The following is a 21657-nucleotide window of genomic DNA, read 5'->3' on the forward strand; positions in this document are numbered from 1 at the left end:
CAATGAAGACAAAAATGTTGGTTATGAAGGCGATTGTTTTCTCTATATGGTGGGTGTGTGGGTGATATGACGAGACACTATCTTTGGTTACAAAACTCTTAAAAAGGAGATGTTCAATTTTATAGTTTATCAGTCTTTTATTTGAATGATTAATAGAAATACAAAATTTTGCTTTTAACATGATGGATTTGATTACAAAACTCTTAAAAACGGCGTTATAACGCCTGAAACACCACGCCCTATATGTGTCATTACACGTTATGGTATACTATGGATCAAAACCTGAACACTCCTCCTCCAAACACAAATACACTTCCGCCTCTCGGTTTTGCACAATACGAAATGTACGTGAACATCTTCAACACTCAAGACAATTTTTTCAATCCCGCCTCACCTTAACCACAATTCCCTACAAACCTTCCACAAAACATTTTCAACCCATTTGCTACAATGCAACAAAATACCACACAACCAACACCCACCCAACAAACAGTACCCGAGACGGGGGGAGCGGAAAAAAACGGCCGAAAAAGGAAGAGCACGAAGGAAAGGGAAAGCGGTTATGGTAGAGAAATCAGAAGACGAACCTCCAACATGGTGGACCGCGGAGGAGGAATACGCGTTGGCGGTGGGTTGGTGCGGGACATCGAAAAATCCAACGCAATGAAACAATATGCGAAAAGTTGCTTTTTGGGAAGCCGTGATCGGGAAATTTCGTATCATTTTGAATATAGATGAAAAGTACCGCAATCACGAAATGTTGAGTAGCAAATTGACTCAAATAAGCAAGAAGTGCACAAAGTTCAATTCCATCAATATCAAACTTTCCTCGCACAAGCAAAGTGGTGCGACCGATTTTGACGTTTATAGAGCGGCGATGGAGCAATATCATGTCGAGACCCGTCACATTTTTAGCACGAAAAAATTTGGAAGATTCTCAAGGAAGACCCAAAGTTGAATAAAACGGACACATTTACGGAACAACAATCAAAGAGGTCACACGAATCGGGTTCAGTTGATGTTTCGGACGCACGCACGAACATCAACCTCAATGCGAACACGGATGAGATACCGGACTACATGAACGCCCTTGAGGAGATTTCTCCGCCTCGACGACCGATAGGCCACGACAAAGCGAAGCGTGGTCAACGACACACGGATGAAGTCGCAAGTAGACGTCGAGAGCAAGCCGAATGAAACAAAAATTTGACGATCAAAACGAAATCGCGCATAAAAGATATGAGTTGCAACGTGATCATTTGGAGTTCCTTCGTCGTGAAGCCGAGGAAGATCGCATTGCGAAAGATTTGACAATTCTTCAAACTAGCGAGGAAAAATTTGTCACTGAGACGGTTGGAGGTACTCCGAAAAATGAAGGCGAAGATCGAGCATAAATATTTAGACGAAGATTAGTGTTTTTTATTGTTGTAATGTTTTCTTTTGTCAATGTTTTTTTTTCGGTCGATGTTTTTCTTTTTCGTTGTAATGTCATTTTTATTTTTTTTTCGTTGTAATGTAGTTTTTAATTAGTATTTATTTTAATTATGTGTTATTTAATTTATATGTTTTTTAAAAATTATTATGACATAAATTAAAAAAATAAAACAACATAGAAAAATGGAAATTACAAACATCGAAAAAAATAAAAATTAAAAAGAAAATGATAGGTTTTATTACATGTTATTTGGTATTGCATATTTCTACCTTGGGTGTTATAACACCAAAAGTATGCGTAAGATGATGAGGCCGACATTTTGGATGTGATAACATGTAGTCCACACTCATCAACCTTAGTTAATGCAACTTCATTGTAATTGTTTTTTTACTAGCATCTTACTTTTTTGTTTAAATGTTCAATTGTTTAAAGAAAAATATTTCTAAATAACCTAAATTTTCGGTTTAAATTATTTTAACTGATTGTAATAATTTTTGGAATGTATCAGCAAATATAATAAACATAATAGTTTTATTTTAGGGTGACTTTTTAATGGAAATTATTCCTTTTCAAATAAATAAGCGTTTGTAATATCGATTTTCCTTTTACACAGTTCTTTTTTATCCTTATTTAGGGGTATTTTATGTATATGATTTACAGTGAAATCTCGGTACTGAACTGCATATATACAAATCAAATGTTAATGTTTGTATGTTGATATACATAATTAAAGATTGTATTTATTTTGGATTAAGAAAATATTTTGGATTAAGAAAATAATATATATATATATATATATATATATATATATATATATATATATATATATATATATATATATATATATATATATATATATATATATGACAATTTTAATCTCGGTCGCAGTTTAGTGGTTACATTCTTTTCAAATTGATGTATAGACTTTTCGTAACATTGTTTCTAATAGTAGAGTAGTTGGTGAGGTTATAAAATTCGGATGTACAATCTTTCCAACGTTTTCTTTTCTTGTGGCATAAGTTATTCGATTTGGTGGAAAATGAGATTTTTCCTTTAACCTTTTGTCAAACCATCAAAAAGGAAAGATAATGAAACCAAATCTAACTTTTCATAATTCTTATCAAGACGTTAAATCGTAGATATGTTTGCAAAAATTTGAAATTTGAGAAAATGATCTAACATAACATAATTCTTTTTCAAAAAGAAAATAGCCAAATAATACTAGCATGTTTGCAGATTAGGTGGATTTCGCATATGTGGCTTTTAAAAATCCATTTTTTTGAACTTTGAAGCTTAATAAATTTTACATACGAAATGCATTTGGGCTAAAAGATTTTGTTGTGTTCTTCGTAATAAGATTTATCGATGGACATATCACACTTTTGATTTAAAGGTTAGGAATTCATACTTTACATCGTTTGGTAATTTCCACTGAGTAGGAGGTAATAAAAGGTTCACTACTTCAGTTCGGTATGCAGCTCGATACATGAAAAAAGTAAAATTAAAGTTAACAAGACGGTGAAATGACAATTCTTATTATATGTTTGAAATTCGTAATCAAAGTGTAAAATCTCATAGTTAGAGTGACATGACAATTCATGGTGAAACGACGATTCATATGTGAAATTGTAATTCTTATTAAATGTTTGAAATTTATAGTCAAAATGTACAATTGCGTAGTCAACATGACATGATAATTTAATTATTTGTGACCTATACCACATGTAGATGATTTTATATATATATATATATATATATATATATATATATATATATATATATATATATATATATATATATATATATATATATATATATATATATATATGATTTTATATAAAGAGCTTAATGTAACATCCATAAAGTTCAAACCAATTTAAAACTTTTTCAAACATTCAAAAACCAGTATTTATTACAAAATGTTTTCAAAATAGTTTCATATCGGAGTATCTCAGAAACATAATCATAAAAATGCGAGGAGGTGCACGATCACGTCTTCGCCTTCCCGCGATCATCTGAAGTACCTGAAACAAAATCCAAAGTTGTAAGCCCAAAACTTAGTGAGTTTCCCCCAAAATACCAACGCTATAAAAATCATAGTTATATCATAGCAAGTAAACAAACAACATGCATAATGAGCCATCAGCCTGACTGGACTGCCTCACAGGGCCATTAGCCTATCTGGACAACTCTCTGACCCATCGGCATGTCTGGGCCGCCTCGTGGGCCTTCAACCTATCCGGACCGCTCGTCGGGCCTTCGGCCTGACTAGTACGCCCTTACCGGGTTTGCAGTCTATCCGGGCCACCCTGGGTATGTTGGCCTAGAGCACAAAGCAAAGTCCGCCTCAATCCAACCCCACATACACAATCAACACATAATATCATAAGCTAGCATATACAATAGTCAAACCGATCTAACAGATCACTAATCATAGCATTATCTTATATACCAGGATACTGGCCTAACAAGTCACCAACATAACATCATCTTATATACCAAGATACCGACCTAACAAGTCACTAACATAGCATCATTCTATATACCAAGATACCGACCTAACATGTCACTAACATATCTACATGTGATAAACCCATATACAAATTCGAACAGGGCCGACATTGGTTGCTTCGACCTTGTTAGTATAGTGAAGACAAATCACCTCACAATGTTGATCGGAACTGAAATGTCAAACTCCTGAAATACGGCTCCAAACACCAAAACCTACAACCACCATTGATCCCATTCCATAAATACCCAATTTACCAAAATACCCTCAGAAGTCAAACTGGTCAACCCCTGGTCAAAGTCAAAGTCAACGATCAAGATCAACAGTCCATGTTGCCCCAACTCGTCAAGTGCAGTCTACAGTCCATGTTGCCCCAACTCGTCAAGTGCAGTCTACAGTCCATATTGCCCCAACTCGTCGAGTCCCTTTAGTCCTCTTCTTATTCAGACGTTTTTAAGCAAAACCAAGGCTCCAAATTGTATATCTAGCTTCCTAGGGTATAGTTTCCACGTAAAGTTGCAAACTTTACGTGCATGCAAAGCCCAAAATGCCAAAACTAAGCTAAGGAAGAGGTTTAAGCCAAAGAGAAGGGCCAAAACTTGATAAGTTTGATAACTTTATGACTATGAGGACTTAGAGGGGTCCAGATCTGAAGTTACAACTTCAGATCATGCTTAATACCATAAATGACCCACAAATATGCTAAAAATGACCTTAAATCCTTGAATGAGGAGATTTAACTCTAGAATGATCAAGGTAACAACTGATTACCTTCAAATGGAAGCCAAGACGAAGTCGATACTGGATCTACAAGCTTCTCCTTGATCCAAGCTCTTGAGTCTTCAAGTTTCTTTCACTAAAACCACCTTCCAAGCTTTCACACATACAAAATGAGGAGTAATACACGATTAGGGTTTTCTGGGTTTGAGGGGAGTGGGGGCGATAAGAGAGGCAAAGGATGGCTAATGAGCCTTTAAATAGGGTGCAAACCCTAAAAATTAGGGTTTTTCATGCACAACCTCTACTCGTCGAGTTGGGGTCCTCCAACTCATCGAGTAGGTTCCATAAACCACGCAGCCATATCCCGTCTCTACACGAAGAGTTGGGGGCAACCAACTCGTCGAGTAGATTCAAACATGAATATTAAACTTTAAAATTTATACCTAGGAGTCGGGGTGATATAATTCTCCCCCACTTGAACTAGACTTCGTCCTCGAAGTCTGCTGCAATAAACAACTCTGAGTAATGCTCCCGCATCTCAGCCTCCGGCTCCCAAGTCCACTCAGATACCCTCCTATGCTCCCATTGTACCTTTACCAAAGGTACCTCCTTGTTCCGTAGAACCTTCACTTTCCGCTCCAGGACTGCCACCAGTCTCTCCACGTAATTCAGGCGCTCATCGACCTAAATATCATCTAATGACATTACCGCCTCCTTATCAAGTATGCACTTCTGTAACTGGGAGACGTGAAAAGCCCTGTGAATTTGACTGAGCTCCTTCAGGAGATCCAGTCTATATGCCACTTTGCCAACCCTAGCAATAATCCGAAAGGGACCAATGTATCGGGGACCTAACTTTCCCCTCTTCTTGAAGCGGATCGCACCCTTCCAGGGTGAGACCTTCAGTAATACCATGTCGCCGACCTAGAACTCCAACTCGGATCAGCGTTGTTCGGCATAACTCTTCATCATCTTCGTGATGACTACCAACATTACATACGATTACCACCATTGCAGGCACCAAATTAAAATCAAAAGACAAAGATAATAAGATTATAAGACATAGCTACATGCATAGATCACCCTCCTTAAGCCGACCACCCTCCTCTATAGGTGGATTCATAGTGTTGAGAAACAATAGCCAGCGTGGGTCTCCTTCACTGACAGGTAACCTCTTTTCTCCTTCTATTGGGTATTTAAGATTGGTGGTCAAATTAAGTGTTAATTAATCAAACGATTTTTTGTGTTGCTTGTTATTTTAATGAAATTCCATTTTCTGTTTATATTAAGTATTTAACATGTATGGCTAGTTATTCTAATGAAATCCATGTGAAATGAGTAAGAGTCGTCGAGCAAAAGCCATACCATTAAAAGAGAAATGTTAATGGATAATTAAAAAATCAAAACATTAATGTAATAAATGGAGATTCCAAATGAGCTAGCTTACCTTTCTTTCTTTGTTTAAAAAACATTTTATGTTTTTGGTTTATTAGGTTGTTGCCATTGTTTTCCACAATTAATTTAGAAATTTGCAAGATAATCAATTAAAGCTTTAATTATTAATTAAAAGATAAAAAATAGTTGCACAGCAACTGCCAGTTATTTCAATTTATGATGTGTTGGCATTAGTTTGATTTGATTATGTGAAAATATCTGGTTTTTGATTTGCTTATGTGAAAAATTTAATTTACGTTTAATTATATAGGACCCTATTTTGTTTGGTAACTTTTATAATTAACAAATCAATACTTACCATTTGTCATATTTTAGGATAATGTCTAACAAGTATTTATTGAAATGCAGGAAAGAGAATCTAAAGAATCTAACCATGTTGTATGCATTCTGTTAGTGTCAACACATGTTTTATGTAAATTTTATATTCTCATGGAATAAATAGGTTTTTGCATTATAATATGGAAAAAAAAAAGTAAACATGGCAAACAATAGTGTATTCTAGCATAATTTATTTTATGTATAAACATTATAAAGCATAAAATGTATAAATTCATTCTGTCATAATGTCTTTAAGAATGTTTGTTAACAACAAGTATATTTGTGTAATAACTTGTAATACTAACGAGTAATGCATGTTATTCTTTCAAAATGGCTTGAAGAAGGAATCAAATATTGATCGTACAAGAGAAAGACTTTGAATCGAGTTAACCAACAAGTATATTTGCGAAGAATTACATTCTTATGATAATACATCACATTTTCATAAGAATAGTAGGAATCAAGTGAATTCTTTGGACCACTGAAAAAGATCAACAATATTTGTTCAATAATTGTATATTTAATAATGCTATTTTTTAAGAATTTTATTTATTTTTTATGATATTTTTTTTTAGAATGTGTATAACTATATTGAAATGTATAAGGCTACTAGTCTTTAAAAGTATGTATAAATTTGTATTTAAGTTCAGATGTAGATGAATAATAAAATCATAGACCCTCATTATGACTTGGATGCATATGAAGAATATGAAGAATTGTTAAATAAAATTAATTAACAAAAATATCTTAATTGGATTATATTCTGTAAGAATAAATTGAAAATATCTTTACTAGTTTATGCCTTTATGGTTATCATTATGTCAGAATAAATTTGATTATTATATAAAATTACATTAGAATTAAAATTGAATTAATTTAAAAAATTCAGATTTTTAAAATTAGGAGAATTAATTATCCATTAAAATCAGCAAATTTTATTTTTTAAATATAGTTTATTGTCCAAAATACCCTTATATTGAAATTTGTGTGATTATATAGTACATGTTATCCCATTGTCATATCATAGACCCTTATATCATGACCATTAATTATATTCATCCATTGGTCCAAAATTATGGTTACGAATATACAATAGATGTTATGAATAAAATAACCTAACCATATATATATATATATATATATATATATATATATATATATATATATATATATATATGAGAGTTGAAATTTGTAGAATAATCTAACAAACGATCTAAGATGTATCAGTTTCTCATTTTATGACTGTCATGAATGACGATACAAACAAAAATAAGATACTCCTGTGGAATATTGGAACTCGCGTTCTGTTAACAAATACAAAGAAAAAAATATATAAGTTAGAAAAAATTTCTATTGAAATCAGACAAAAAAGCATAATGAAAATTTGGCTCCAAAAATCACACAAATATATGTTTATCAAGGCAATTTCTTATAAGATAACTATAGATTTTCATAGTATGATTTTGGATTTTCACGATCAACATGAAAGACATCTTATTTTAAAAGATAGTATTTACAGATTTTCAGAGATAACATTATTTTTTATCAATACAACATTATTTTGGTTTAAAAAAATCGTAGCCCGGCTTGATTTTAGCATTTTCCATTTTTTTGGTCGTTTAGTAAAGAAAACCTTAAAAAAATATGATTATTATCTCTTAATTACAGAAGTGGAAATTGATTTATATTCGAAAGATATTGATATAATTATATGTCGGAATATAATATTGTAAGAAAACAAAAAAAAAAAAAAAAAAAATCAATGAAAAATCATTATGACACGGTTAGAAAACTTAAACACCTACTATACCTGCTGCCATTTTCATTATTGATCGCAATAACTAAATGAATTATTTAATGCAAATAGAAATTAATTTGGACGATGAAAAGCATAAGAGTACATCTTTACTACAAAAGTGTTAACACATGTGCATCAAATCATCTTCGCTACTTATTCACTACACAGTACTAACACATATAGAAACAGTTACCACTCTACATCATATATATATATATATATATATATATATATATATATATATATATATATATATATATATATATATATATATATATATATATAGATTAAATAAAAAAAACATAATTTTAAACTTAAATAATCACTTTACTAATAAGAAAAATAAATAAACATATTGCTAATTTTTAAAATTAAATAAACATATATAATTATATATAATTGATGGTCTAACTTAATTCAAATATAACTAGAAGGGTGTAAAAAAATTGAAAGACATAATGTTAGGGACCATAATTGTAACTTAAATTGAAAACAAAATTGGAGAATTCGTTGGATCGTCCACAAATACCCATTTTTGTTTTCTTCTTCATGTGTTCTTCCACAAAAACCAGTTTAGCCATCGCTGAAAATTGAAGCTTCAATCTTCCCTTTTTACACCATTTAATTACATTTAAATCATATCTCCACATATTATTGTCTCATTTTCTAAAATTTGGAAGAAAAAATGTGATTGGTTGCCACATAGGCTTTTACGCGTCAAAAACGGTGTCATACCCGATGGCCTAATCGGATTTAGGCATATCCGGGTCCAGTGAATCTCTGATCGTTAGCAATGAACATGTCTCTTTCCTCTCCCTCTCTCCGCCTCTAGAACAGCCACCGCGTGTATACGTCTTTTCTTCTAATCCCCCCACACGTATTACCTTCCAATCTTCATTCTTTTTTCACAGTCCATCTTTCCCAGCTTCTGTTTTTGTTGTAAGGATTTTGTTGGTGAACTAAGTTATGAGAGGTGGAAGAGTCGGGCGTCACGAGCGCCGGTGGGCGTCCGACACCGTCCCAGATGATATGTTGATCAGTGGAAGTTCTTCACCGGCGTACACAGATACGTCGTCAGTGAATCCAGGGGAGGAGTTTGTTGAAGTGACTCTTGATCTTCAGGATGACGACACTATTGTTCTACGTAGTGTGGAGCCGGCGACGGTGATCCACGTGGATAATGATATTGGAGGAGGTATGGAAACTCCGGCATCGGCGACTTCGTCTCGATCTCCGACAATGCGACGGAGCTCATCCAACCGATTCCGACAGTTTTCACAGGAATTGAAGGCTGAAGCGGTGGCGAAAGCGAGGCAGTTCTCGCAGGAACTCCGGAGGTTTCCATGGAGTTACGGGCACACGTCACGTGCATCGTCTTCCTCGGCGATGCAAAACACCGCCGTAGGAAGTGGAGGATTGGATTCGGCGTTGGCTGCTCGTGCAATGCGTAGACAGCGCGCTCAGCTTGATCGAACTCGCTCCGGCGCGCATAAAGCTCTTAAAGGTCTCCGATTCATCAGTAAGAGTAAAATCAACGGTTTAGATGGTTGGAACGAAGTACAGAACAATTTCAACAAGCTTGCAAAGGATGGATTTCTCTATCGTGCAGATTTCGCACAATGCATAGGTTAATTCCCTCAACGAATTATTCTAGGGATTCTGAAATTAGGAGTCCGAAATCTTCTGAATATTCATTCTCCTCTCCGATTCATTTTTCATTCTATTCTTATTGATGCGATTCATCCATTTTTGCATATGAAGGAATGAAAGATTCAAAAGAATTTGCTCTTGAAGTCTACGATGCTCTTAGCAGAAGACGAAGACTAAAAGTTGACAAGATCAGTCGAGATGAATTATACGAATATTGGTCTCAGATCACCGATCAGAGCTTCGATTCTCGCCTCCAGATCTTCTTCGATATGTACGACTTACAATCAATCGTTTTATTTTACTTCATTTTTCTTACTTAACAAATTCATCTTCTCTTCAACATTATAATCTAATATTTCAATAAACTATGACATAAACAAACAACCATCTCGATTCATTCACAGGGTTGACAAGAACGAAGATGGAAGAATCACCGAAGAAGAAGTTAAGGAGGTAAACATTTACTTGTTAATTCATAATACATCGCAGTCTCATTTTTGCTTATTTTAATCCAAATTCCTCGTTCATATCCTCCATTTTAAAGAATTGAAACATGCCCTTGATAGCAAATCGATTACATGAACACTTTTCTGAATCTTTTTCTGTTTTTGGGGGTTGGTTTTGAAAAAAAAATAGTGGGAAGAAGGGTGGCGAGTGGTTGAAGGACTACAGGCATAAAGTCATTTTCTGTTACTTATGCATGTGTCGAAGTTGATTTGAGTGGTCATCGTCTTTTTTACAAAATCTTATAAAAAATAAACCCACCGCATTATAACTCTTTTCAATGTTTTCAATATATATATTTTTTATTTAAATACCAGTCTAACAGTTACATTTAATTTGAGATGAAAACATACAGCAAATTTTGTTTTTGGACATATTATATTAATTGAAGCATTATTCTACAGGATATCAATATAATGTAGTAATGATATTACAAGTTATGGAAAGTTCTATCTTTTACTCACTATTTTTTAATAAAATATATCTGTAAACAACTATCGTGAGTTTTTTTGAATGATTTTTGAAATAATAATATCTAAAACGTTGCCATGCAATGTTAAAGTCGTGAGTTAAAAGTACTCCTTTGGAACTATATAAAGTTACAGACATTTTCTTCGATTTTCTTTTGAAAAATGCAATATTTTATTATTTTTTTAGAAGTTCGCATGTAATTGATTATAAAATACGATTATTAAACTCCAATTGATGATATCTTGAAATTTGATGTTTTTACTTTTATCTTTTTTATAATTTTTTTTTTAATTATGCAGTAATGGCAATTTATTTTTATGACGGGTAGTATAAATTTTATGTTTTTCCCAATTCTGGTTTACGAAAACTATTTTTACCGTTACTTGCATACAACAATTCTATTAAACATTTTATTACTAAATTAAATAATTATATGCAATCAAGTATTACATTTTCGTTGATTAACGTAACTTACAAGAAAGGAAATTACCAGTACAAAATATTCCACTGCCATTGACAACCTCCTAAAAAAACATATCTTTTCCTTTTTCAAGACAATACGGTCCAAATTATTGTTACTATTTTGGAAATAATAAAAACCCTAGGAGATAAGTTTTATCTTTTTTGTCTACCTGTTTTTCTTTAAAAAAGATATCTATGTTGTGGAATATTTTAATATCTTGAACTAATTCTGGTAATTTCGTCAAACTTAATTTAAATATTATATATCATGCTAAAATCATTTATGTAGTGAAAAACAATACTTAATATTGAGAAAAATAATAATAAAAATAAGGGGGGTTGGTGAGGACTTGTTCTTACAGGAAATTAATGTAGTACTTTGATTTTAAATTGAAATTTTGAAAAAAACAGATTATAATGTTAAGTGCGTCAGCAAACAAGTTATCAAGATTACAAGAACAAGCAGAAGAATATGCAGCTTTGATAATGGAAGAGTTGGATCCCGAAAGACTTGGCTACATTGAGGTACGTGTGGGTCCCACCCGTCAATTTTGAAGCTTTCAACCCGTTTCCACTCTCCATTATATATATATATATATATATATATATATATATATATATATATATATATATATATATATATATATATATATATATATATATATATATATATATATATATATATATAACTTGAGTTAATTCCTTTTCACATGATTTTGGTTTCTCATTAACAACAAAGAAAAGTCTCTACGTAAATTAGCCACCACAATTTTATATAGGTATAATGTTAAAATAAACATAATATTAAAAAAAATGTTATAGCCTGATTGCTTGTTCTTATTTAAATGTTTAGGATTTGATTATACGATGATTAGTGGCCTTTTAACCTTTTTATCCATAAAAGTTACAAAAGTTTTAACTTTATCTTTTTGTCATATTAAATAGTCATCATAAAAATCATATATATATATATATATATATATATATATATATATATATATATATATATATATATATATATATAATTTTTTTCTCTCCATCTTGTTATACGTTTAGCTAATAGTTACACATATTCATTATAATATATATACTATAAAGTCAAGAGTGATCATCTTCTTTAAATTAATTTAAGTTAATATTATATTATTTTTCCTGGTTCATTGTCCTTTTTTACTTGGCTATAACCGTGGTAGCAGCCAAGAAAATCAAGACATTTGTCTTGTACTTTGGTAACTTTTTTCTTATTTTGATTTGGTTTTCCAAATAAGTTAAAATATACTTATAATGCATTCTAGTAAAACAATCAAAACCTCAAAAACACAAGTAGAAAATTAAATATGATAAATATTTATGGACTCTAGCTGTGGTTGTGCTAATCCATGAGTAGTGGTTATGGTCTAGAAGTTTGACTTGGGAATAAATTAATAAAAGTCGAGGTGTCCTCATGTAATAAAAAATTATTTGTCGTGTAAGTTAAATATATAATAAAATAGAATTAGTTAATTATTTTATTAAGAGAAACAGACTTCATAGACAAAGGAAACTTGCTAATTATTTAAATCAAGTGGTGTAGTCTTTTAGAGTATGTTGTTTTTCAAAGTCAGTAACGAGTGGTTAGGCCGGAAAGCAAAGGTTAAATTGTTGTTCAACTGTCCCACGAAGAATTAAGGAACATTACATTACACCCTTTGAATTTTGAAATAAACATACTCTTTTGGTTGTTCAACTGCTGACTTGTATATGTGTATCTAGAAGTCTTTTTAATCATATCATAATTCATAAAGACAAAATAACTTAATCTTGAAGATAAGATTAAAAACTTAATTCGTTTTCTTTGTCACACAACATAATGTAACTATTAAGTTAACATGACACCCTAATTAAAAAAAAATCCACTTAGATCTTATTACTTATAGAGTTATATATGATCAGCATCTGGACACATGTTAGCCAGGTTGCAATCCTCTGATAACGCATATTATTTGTCTCCATCATTGGATTTGTTGTGCAATTACGCGTATTCTCCACTATGCCATGTGTATAAAGTGGTCAACCTTATATTCATATCATCAATAATATCAACGAGCATAAACAGACGATAATATTCCCATTCTCATTTATATTTCAACACAAAGCATCCAATGCTGTACCACAAGACTTTGACATTTAAAGTCTACTTCACATTTAAAGTCTAGCCCATTCTCATTTATATTTGACCACTACTATCACTGCATTTTTTTTTGTACTTATTTATCCGGTAAATACCTGACCACCACTTGACGTGGCATGGCATACCGGTGTTGTTAACTAGGAATTATGACATTTTTTGTACACATTTTTTACCATTGCATTTTATTTATACACATTATACCAATAATCTTACAAATTTATTAAAAATAAAAGAAAATGTTGATGTTTGGTTTTGAACTCGTGGCCTCAAGAAAGGAGTCGTCAACTCTATAATTAAGCCAAGACGCAAAGGTAGAAATTGAAAACGCTTCTTGGTTCAGTGGTAGAGAGGTCACTAGTTCAAACCCAAGTATTGTCTTTTATTTATTCATCTATTGTTTATTTTAAATAACATTGTAAAATTATTGGTATAATATTTATAAAAAAATTTCAGTGGTAAAATATGTAAAAAAAAAAGTTACAATTTTAAGCAATTTCTTAAAAAACAATTTTTTTAATTGAACATATCTAGTTATTGGTTCCTGTTTGACCATCGGTTTAACCCAATTTTCATAATTTTTATATATTCTTTTATTTTTCTACATACAAAAGATATATATATATATCCAAAAATTTGACATCCACAAAAAAGAAAATCGTACATTATCATAATGAAGTATATTATAAAGACATAAACATAATACTTGAGAAGTATCCTTCAAATTGAGTAGATCGGTGTTAGACTAACGTCTAGTGTATGTCAAAGTCGTGTTCGGTAAAGGTGTGTGTCAGCATTCAACTTATGTATATTCCAAATAACCTGATCGATAGTGTTTTTTTAATTTGTTTTGTAAATGGGCTTTTTAACGGTCTTAATGAAATTCAAGTATCCAAATCAAATAGATCAGTTTAAATGGTTTTTTACCAGTTTTATTACACCGGTTCAACCGAATTATTGAAGATTTGGTCTGGTTCGATCTTGTCTAAAGATTAGAATAAAACTGATCATTATTGAGCCAATCTCATTTCCGATTCAAAACGGTTTTTAAAACATTGATTTTAGGTAACAACCAGATGGTATGCCATGTCAAGTGGTGATTATGTATTTATCGGGATAATGTGTAAAAAAATTGTGGTATTTTTGAACAAAATTAAAAGATTGATGGTATTTTGTGAATGGAATAAAAAATTGTTGATAAATTATGTATAAAAATAAAATTTACTGTTAAAATAAGAAACTAAAAAAAATAAACTTGTACCTAAAGTTTTTATCTATTTATTCATTATCCCTTTTATATATTGTCTTTTGTTTGCATTTTTTTTGAAAAGGTATATTACAAATACTAGGTGTTAACCTCGTGTATTACACGGGTTGATTACAAAAAATATTAAATATTAAAGTGTAATATTAAATATTTTTGAAAATAAAATTTCGAAATAATAAAGAAGGAAAAACATATTCATTGCAATTTATTGTCACATTTATTACAATAAATACTTTACATATATAAATATAAGTATTATATGATTTTTTAATTTTAAAATTTGAAAAAAATTCATGTGGATATTATTTATTTTAAAAATACTAGAAAATAACAAGTGTCAAAATTAATAAAAGATTGACAGGTTGCAAAATTTATTTTCGGAGGATTTACGGTTAGGGATAAATAGTGATTTTAAAAAGGTAAGTGAGATATAAAATTTAAGTTAAAATAGTAAAGTCAATAAAAAATCAAACTAAGGATAAATAATGATTTTAGAGCAAATCCACAAAACGCGTTGTCTTTAGTAATTGGAAATACTGAACAACATGAAAAATCTATTTCAAACGATTCTCTTCCTCAAATTGTTCCGAATCAATGCATGCAAATTTGGGGTGGAAATTGAAAAAATTTTAACCGTAAAATCGAATCAAGTTGGGCGAAATTATGATTTAAGTGATCTGATACTATGAAAAATGCATGTTTCCATGCATAACATAATTAACCACGCTTCTAAAATCTTTAGTATAGCAACTTCTTCAAATCATTTTTCTCTCACGATGAACTGAAATTTCGCTATCTGTCCAGCTATGGCAGCTCGAAACACTCCTGTTGCAGAAGGACACTTACCTAAACTACAGTCAAGCATTGAGCTACACAAGCCAGGCATTGAGCCAAAACCTACACGGCTTGAGAAACCGAAGCCCAATAAAGCGAATGAGTTCCAAATTCATGTACTATCTACAAGAAAACTGGAAAAGACTTTGGATCATTACCTTGTGGATCTTAATCATGATCGGTTTATTTCTATGGAAATACTATCAATACAAACAAAGGGCCGCATTCGAAGTCATGGGGTACTGTGTTCTCACAGCTAAAGGAGCAGCCGAGACTCTTAAATTCAATATGGCGATCATATTATTGCCGGTTTGCAGAAACACCATAACTTGGCTAAGATCCACAAAATTGTCAAATTTCGTACCCTTCGACGATAACATCAACTTCCACAAGGTTCAGTTTTGTTATCCTTCTACTTGTATTGTGGCCCTAATTCTATTCAATTTCAGGATTATGAAATTGTATTTAAGTGTAAACGGATATACAATTGATTTTTCAGACGATAGCTGCAGCGATTGTGATCGGGGTAATCCTTCATGCTGGTAACCATTTGGCGTGCGATTTCCCGAGACTTATAAACCAAGATGAAATTGCATACGATCTTAGTATGAGACAATACTTTGGGAACAACAAACCGACATACACAGACCTTGTTCGAGGTGTGGAAGGTGTAACTGGTGTTATAATGGTGGTATGCATGACAATCGCTTTCGTACTTGCAACCAGATGGTTCAGACGGAGCTTAGTGAAGCTACCAAAGCCTTTTGATCGGCTCACCGGCTTCAATGCTTTCTGGTATTCACACCACCTGTTTGTTGTCGTCTACATTTTGTTCTTAGTCCATGGATGGTTCCTTTATCTAGTCAAGAAATGGTACAAAAAAACGGTAGGTATATATACTACCTAGCTAAATTCTCTCTTTCACTTGTTCTGGATTCAACAATTTCAGATGATAACCTTGATATTAATTATATGGTTTACAACAGACGTGGATGTATCTTGCATTTCCGGTATTGCTTTACGCTGGGGAAAGAACCCTAAGATTTTTCCGATCGGGCTCTTACACTGTCCGCCTTCTAAAGGTTGCAATTTATCCAGGAAACGTCCTCACATTGCAAATGTCCAAACCTCCACAGTTTCGTTACAAGAGTGGACAATACATGTTTGTTCAATGCCCCACTGTATCTCCATTTGAATGGTAATTAATGGTTTCCAAAACGATTAATCTGTCATTCTATTTAATACCTAATAATCCCTCCATATCTATCATTTTTAGGCATCCCTTTTCAATCACATCTGCTCCAGATGACGATTACCTAGCCATTCACATAAGGCAGCTAGGTGATTGGACACAGGAATTAAAAAGGGTATTCTCGGAAGTCTGTGAACCTCCAGTAGCTGGTAAAAGTGGGCTTCTTAGAGCCGATGAAACTACCAAAACAATGTATAGTTTTATCATCCTACTTTATGGTATAAAGTTTAGAAACATATAGTGATATAACTAACAACTTGATATCAGATTACCAAGATTGTTGATTGATGGGCCTTATGGAGCTCCAGCCCAAGACTACCGTAAATATGATGTTCTTTTGCTGGTTGGACTTGGAATTGGAGCAACGCCTTTTATTAGTATTCTTAAAGATTTGCTCAACAACATTGTTAAAATGGAAGAACTAGCAGTATGTGATTATTTCTTCACTTTATATAATAAATGTTCAGTTTTATGATCAAATCTTTGAACCAAAATTTGGTTTTAGGATTCAACATCGGGTCACAGTAGGAGATCGGATCAGAGTTCAGGTAGTGGTGACTCTTACTCTCATGATAAAGCTTCTCCCAGCAGAAAGAAGAAAAGTTTGAGGACTACAAATGCTTACTTTTATTGGGTAACTAGAGAACAAGGTTCATTTGATTGGTTCAAAGGTGTCATGAATGAAGTTGCTGAACTCGATCAACGGGTATGACGCATAACCATTCAATCTCTCATATCGTATGTTTAAAGATTCAAATAAATATTTCTTGATTTGTTATGTGCAGGGTGTGATTGAGATGCATAATTATCTAACAAGCGTCTATGAAGAAGGGGATGCCCGATCAGCTCTCATCACCATGGTTCAGGCTCTCAACCATGCCAAAAATGGCGTTGACATTGTATCGGGCACAAGGGTAATGTTGTCATTTTATCTTATCTTTCACAGTAAAGTACAAAAACGGTCCTTGTGATTGCTGATTTTTACTCCAAAGTTGAAACATTTTTCAGTTTTGGTCCTTGTTTTAGAGCTTCCTATCGGTTTTGGTCCCTAGAACCTTTAAATAAGAACCAAATCCGATATGAAACCTTGAAACAAGGACCTAAATTGAAAAGGAAAAAAAAAACAATTTTGGACTAAACACAGTAAAGATACAGAAAACAGGAAGATTATTTTTGTAATTTGTTAGACCCTGTTAAATTATGTTTGATAACCTGTTTTGATTAAACAGGTGAGAACCCATTTTGCAAGGCCAAATTGGAAGAAAGTTTTGTCAAAAACTTGTACAAAACATGCTGGTGCTAGGATAGGTGAGTGTTTAATGGTTATGTTGTGATGATGTATTATGGTTATGGTGGAGTAAGTAAGTAATATTGGGTGTTGTGTGAACTATGAACCAGGTGTGTTCTATTGTGGTGCACCGGTGCTAGCCAAGGAACTGGGTGAGCTGTGTCATGAGTTCAACCAAAAAGGCTCGACCAAATTTGAATTCCATAAGGAGCACTTTTAAGTTTTAAGCTGCTTAATTGTTACCAGAGAACACCAATGTACAGTTTTTTTCTTAGTAAGTAGAAGTAAAAGGAGGATCGGATCCGAGGACAATTTTGGTTCATGGTAAATGGTAAATGGTAATGGTATTGGTAGGTATAAAAAAAAAAAGCATCCTTTGTTGGTGAGATGAACTAAACCAATAATAAAAAAAACAAAAAGGGTATTGCGCTAGTGGTGGGATCCACATGCACAGCAACCCATGTAGAGGGTTGACATTTGGAGGGGGGACAAGACAACGACAGCTACAACAACATGCATAGAATTCTTGTAAAAGAAAGATTGATGGAATTGGAAGGGGAATTCAGAATTGCAAGGTGTGGTGTGGTGGGGTGGGGTGGGTGTTGTAATGAATAATGATGAAGATTGGAGAGGAATCCATCCACATCCACCTTGGCTTCAATTGAATTATTTTGGATTTTTATTATTTTTGTTCTTTATACACATATATCTTGTACAGACATATTTCTGTACTCTCATCGTCATATAATTTGTATTTAAATATCAGTATATCAACATTTGCTCATTTTCTCTTACACCTTTTTAAACCGAGAGTTAAAATTTTCGTTTTTGGGCAAATGCTTTGTCCAATGGTTGATAAGAAGTAGTATGTTTTTATGAAAATTAATTGGTACATACAAAAATAAAATTGTAAAACCCGTGCTAAAAATTACTCCATGGATGACAACGTTCATTAGTTGAAATGTCTTAATTATGAACCTAAATATATTTGTTTTTTCCAGGTCTCAAGTAAAAAGTAGCAAAATAAATCTTCTCTACATAATTTTCATATGTATGAAATGGTTCATGGGAATTCGTATGAGAATATCGAAATATTTTCATATATTCTATTTCTAGTTTATTGGTATCTAATCTTAACAACATCTTCTTTCCTATTTTTGGGATTCTCTTTGAATAATTTTAGCTCTTCTCTTCCCTTTTGTCTAGAAAAGTATATGAAGCCACTTCCATAGTCTACTTGGTTGCATTGCCTCCATCATCATCTAAATGGATCGGCCTTCCCATTAGGCTGCTCATTCTTAGTTGTGCAAATGCAGAAGTTAATCTAATAATTCACAAGAAATTGTGAAGAACAACTGAAAAAAAGATGATCAAAAAGAGATTTCACATTTCTTTGTTTTTATAAGAGGCCAAAGGTTTATATTAGTTTATATCTAGTTGGGTCCAAAAAAAAAATGATGTTCTTTATTTATGCTAATGGCCCCAAGACATGTATTTTGGTCACATTCAACCTTAGAGTATCCACAACGGTGAATTCAATGAGAGAGTTAAATGAGATAACAAGTCTATGTCTCATTCAATGGAAGAAATTCTATCATTTTAAGATGTCACCTTGGCATTCAAAGGATTGGAGTTCAATGGGAAAATGAAAATTTTTAATTCTTAATTATTTACTATAAATTACATTTTGTAACATTCTATTGAACTTTATAGAGTTCAATGCATTCTAGAAAAAAATGATAGAGCTATATGGATTGTAAAAAGATGATGTGACAATCCATTGAACTCTATGGAGTTCAATGCATTATGGATGCACTTAGAATCTCCACCTTAACTTACAAACTACATCAAACCCTAAAATTTTCAACATACCCAAAAATGGAAGCCCAAACCTCCTTATCGATTTGAGAAACATAATCTTTTCACTACCTTCTCTTCCTATGGATAAGTTTCTGAGCATGGGTCTTTCTCCATGCTAGGATGGGAGACGCCAAAATTTCCTCCACTTGCCAACAAGACTTCCTCTTTGATTCTTCTTATATTTTCCTTGAATTTCTCTCCATGCACTTCTTGCATTCCTTGAAATTTTCCTAGTATCATTGGTGTTTTTTAGGAGCAACAAATGATATAATAAACGGATCCCTATTAGTACTACAAAATGAATTGTATTGCATAAGTATGGGTTGTATCAACATGGATTCGGAGTTAACAAAATATGCTAAAATATTCCAGCATAAATACGGATAAAGCGAGTAAAGATAAAACAATAAAAGAGGTTATTGTATGATCATAATAAACAAGGTTGTAAAAATCGTTAGATGGTACAAAATCCGTGGACTAAAAACTATGGATTAGTTGGCCTTGTCAGAAATTAGTCGGAGACTAATCGGAGACATGTAAATTCCTGAATAATAGTCAATCAAATTTAAAGAGCCTTAAATTCAACCTTATATATATATATATATATATATATATATATATATATATATATATATATATATATATATATATATATATATATATATATATATAGAGAGAGAGAGAGAGAGAGAGAGAGAGAGAGAGAGAGGTTCTTTTCAGAACCAAAAAATTTATGAGAACTTACGAACTTATAATCAACTCATCATTTGTAACGACCGGATCCTGGTAAGTGTTTTAAATTAAATCATTCATTTTTGCAAAGGGACTCGACGAGTTGGGGGCCCCAAACTTGTCGAGTAGGAACATATGTTGGACGCGGGACTTGAAGTCTACTCGACGAGTTGAGAACCCTCAACTCGGCGAGTAGGGTTGCTAGAGTGAAACCCTAGTTTTCAGGGTTTGCGCCCTATTTAAGCACCTTAATACTTCATTGTGGCCTCCCTTAGTCCAGCAAGACCCTAATTCGTGATCTTGATCCTTTTGAGTGTGTGTGAGTAAAAAGAGTGATTCTTTGGTATTTCCTTGAAGAAGTTGAAGCTAGAAGTGCTTGGTTGAAGGAAGAAGCCTTGGATCCAGAGATTTCATTGTCAAAGCAGCCTTATTGAGGTATAAAGTCTAAACCTTGACTATTCATTTACTAGATCTCTTCATGGAGTAGTTTAGGGCTTTAAGAAGCCTATTTTGGGACCATTCATGGATGCAAGCATGTTTTAGAGTCATGACTTCAGATCTAGAGCCTTTGAGGGACTCCATGGCATAAAGGTGCCAACTTTATGGCCATGGGAGTCCCATGCAACTTGTGAACCACTTTTTAGGGATTTTTGAGCTAAATAACCTATGCATGGACGTAAAGTTAGAAACTTTACGTGATATATCGACCCAAGGGAAGCAGAACTATGGTTTGGAAGCTTTGAACCCGACTGGAAACGACTGAATAGGTTTAGACAATAGGGGACTCGACGAGTTGTTCATACAACTCGGCGAGTTGGGTCGTGGTCCCCCCAACCTTTTATGTTACTGAGCAAACTCATTGAGTCTAGGAGATGACTCAGTGAGTTGGACATGTTTTTGGGTTTGAAGATTAAAAAACTCGACGAGTTCAAGGA

The 21657-nt window shown here is 32.8% G+C and overlaps 1 protein-coding gene across 1 annotated transcript; it reads left to right on the forward strand.

The window, feature by feature from the left end:
• The first annotated feature begins 8775 nt into the window (after positions 1-8775).
• LOC145091509 (respiratory burst oxidase protein F) lies at positions 8776-18914 on the forward strand. Its single transcript, XM_079029249.1, has 13 exons — positions 8776-9862; positions 9997-10156; positions 10290-10338; positions 11734-11847; positions 15561-15983; positions 16090-16476; positions 16577-16788; positions 16867-17034; positions 17110-17269; positions 17348-17548; positions 17628-17756; positions 18072-18150; positions 18241-18914. The coding sequence occupies exons 1-13, from the start codon at positions 9202-9204 to the stop codon at positions 18348-18350; spliced, it is 2853 nt and encodes a 950-aa protein (XP_078885375.1). The 5' UTR covers positions 8776-9201; the 3' UTR covers positions 18351-18914.
• The last annotated feature ends 2743 nt before the right edge of the window (positions 18915-21657 follow it).

Source organism: Lactuca serriola, chromosome 3, assembly GCF_051521515.1.
Source record: "Lactuca serriola cultivar US96UC23 chromosome 3, Lser_US96UC23_V15, whole genome shotgun sequence".
In the NCBI taxonomy this organism is placed as follows: Eukaryota; Viridiplantae; Streptophyta; class Magnoliopsida; order Asterales; family Asteraceae; genus Lactuca; species Lactuca serriola.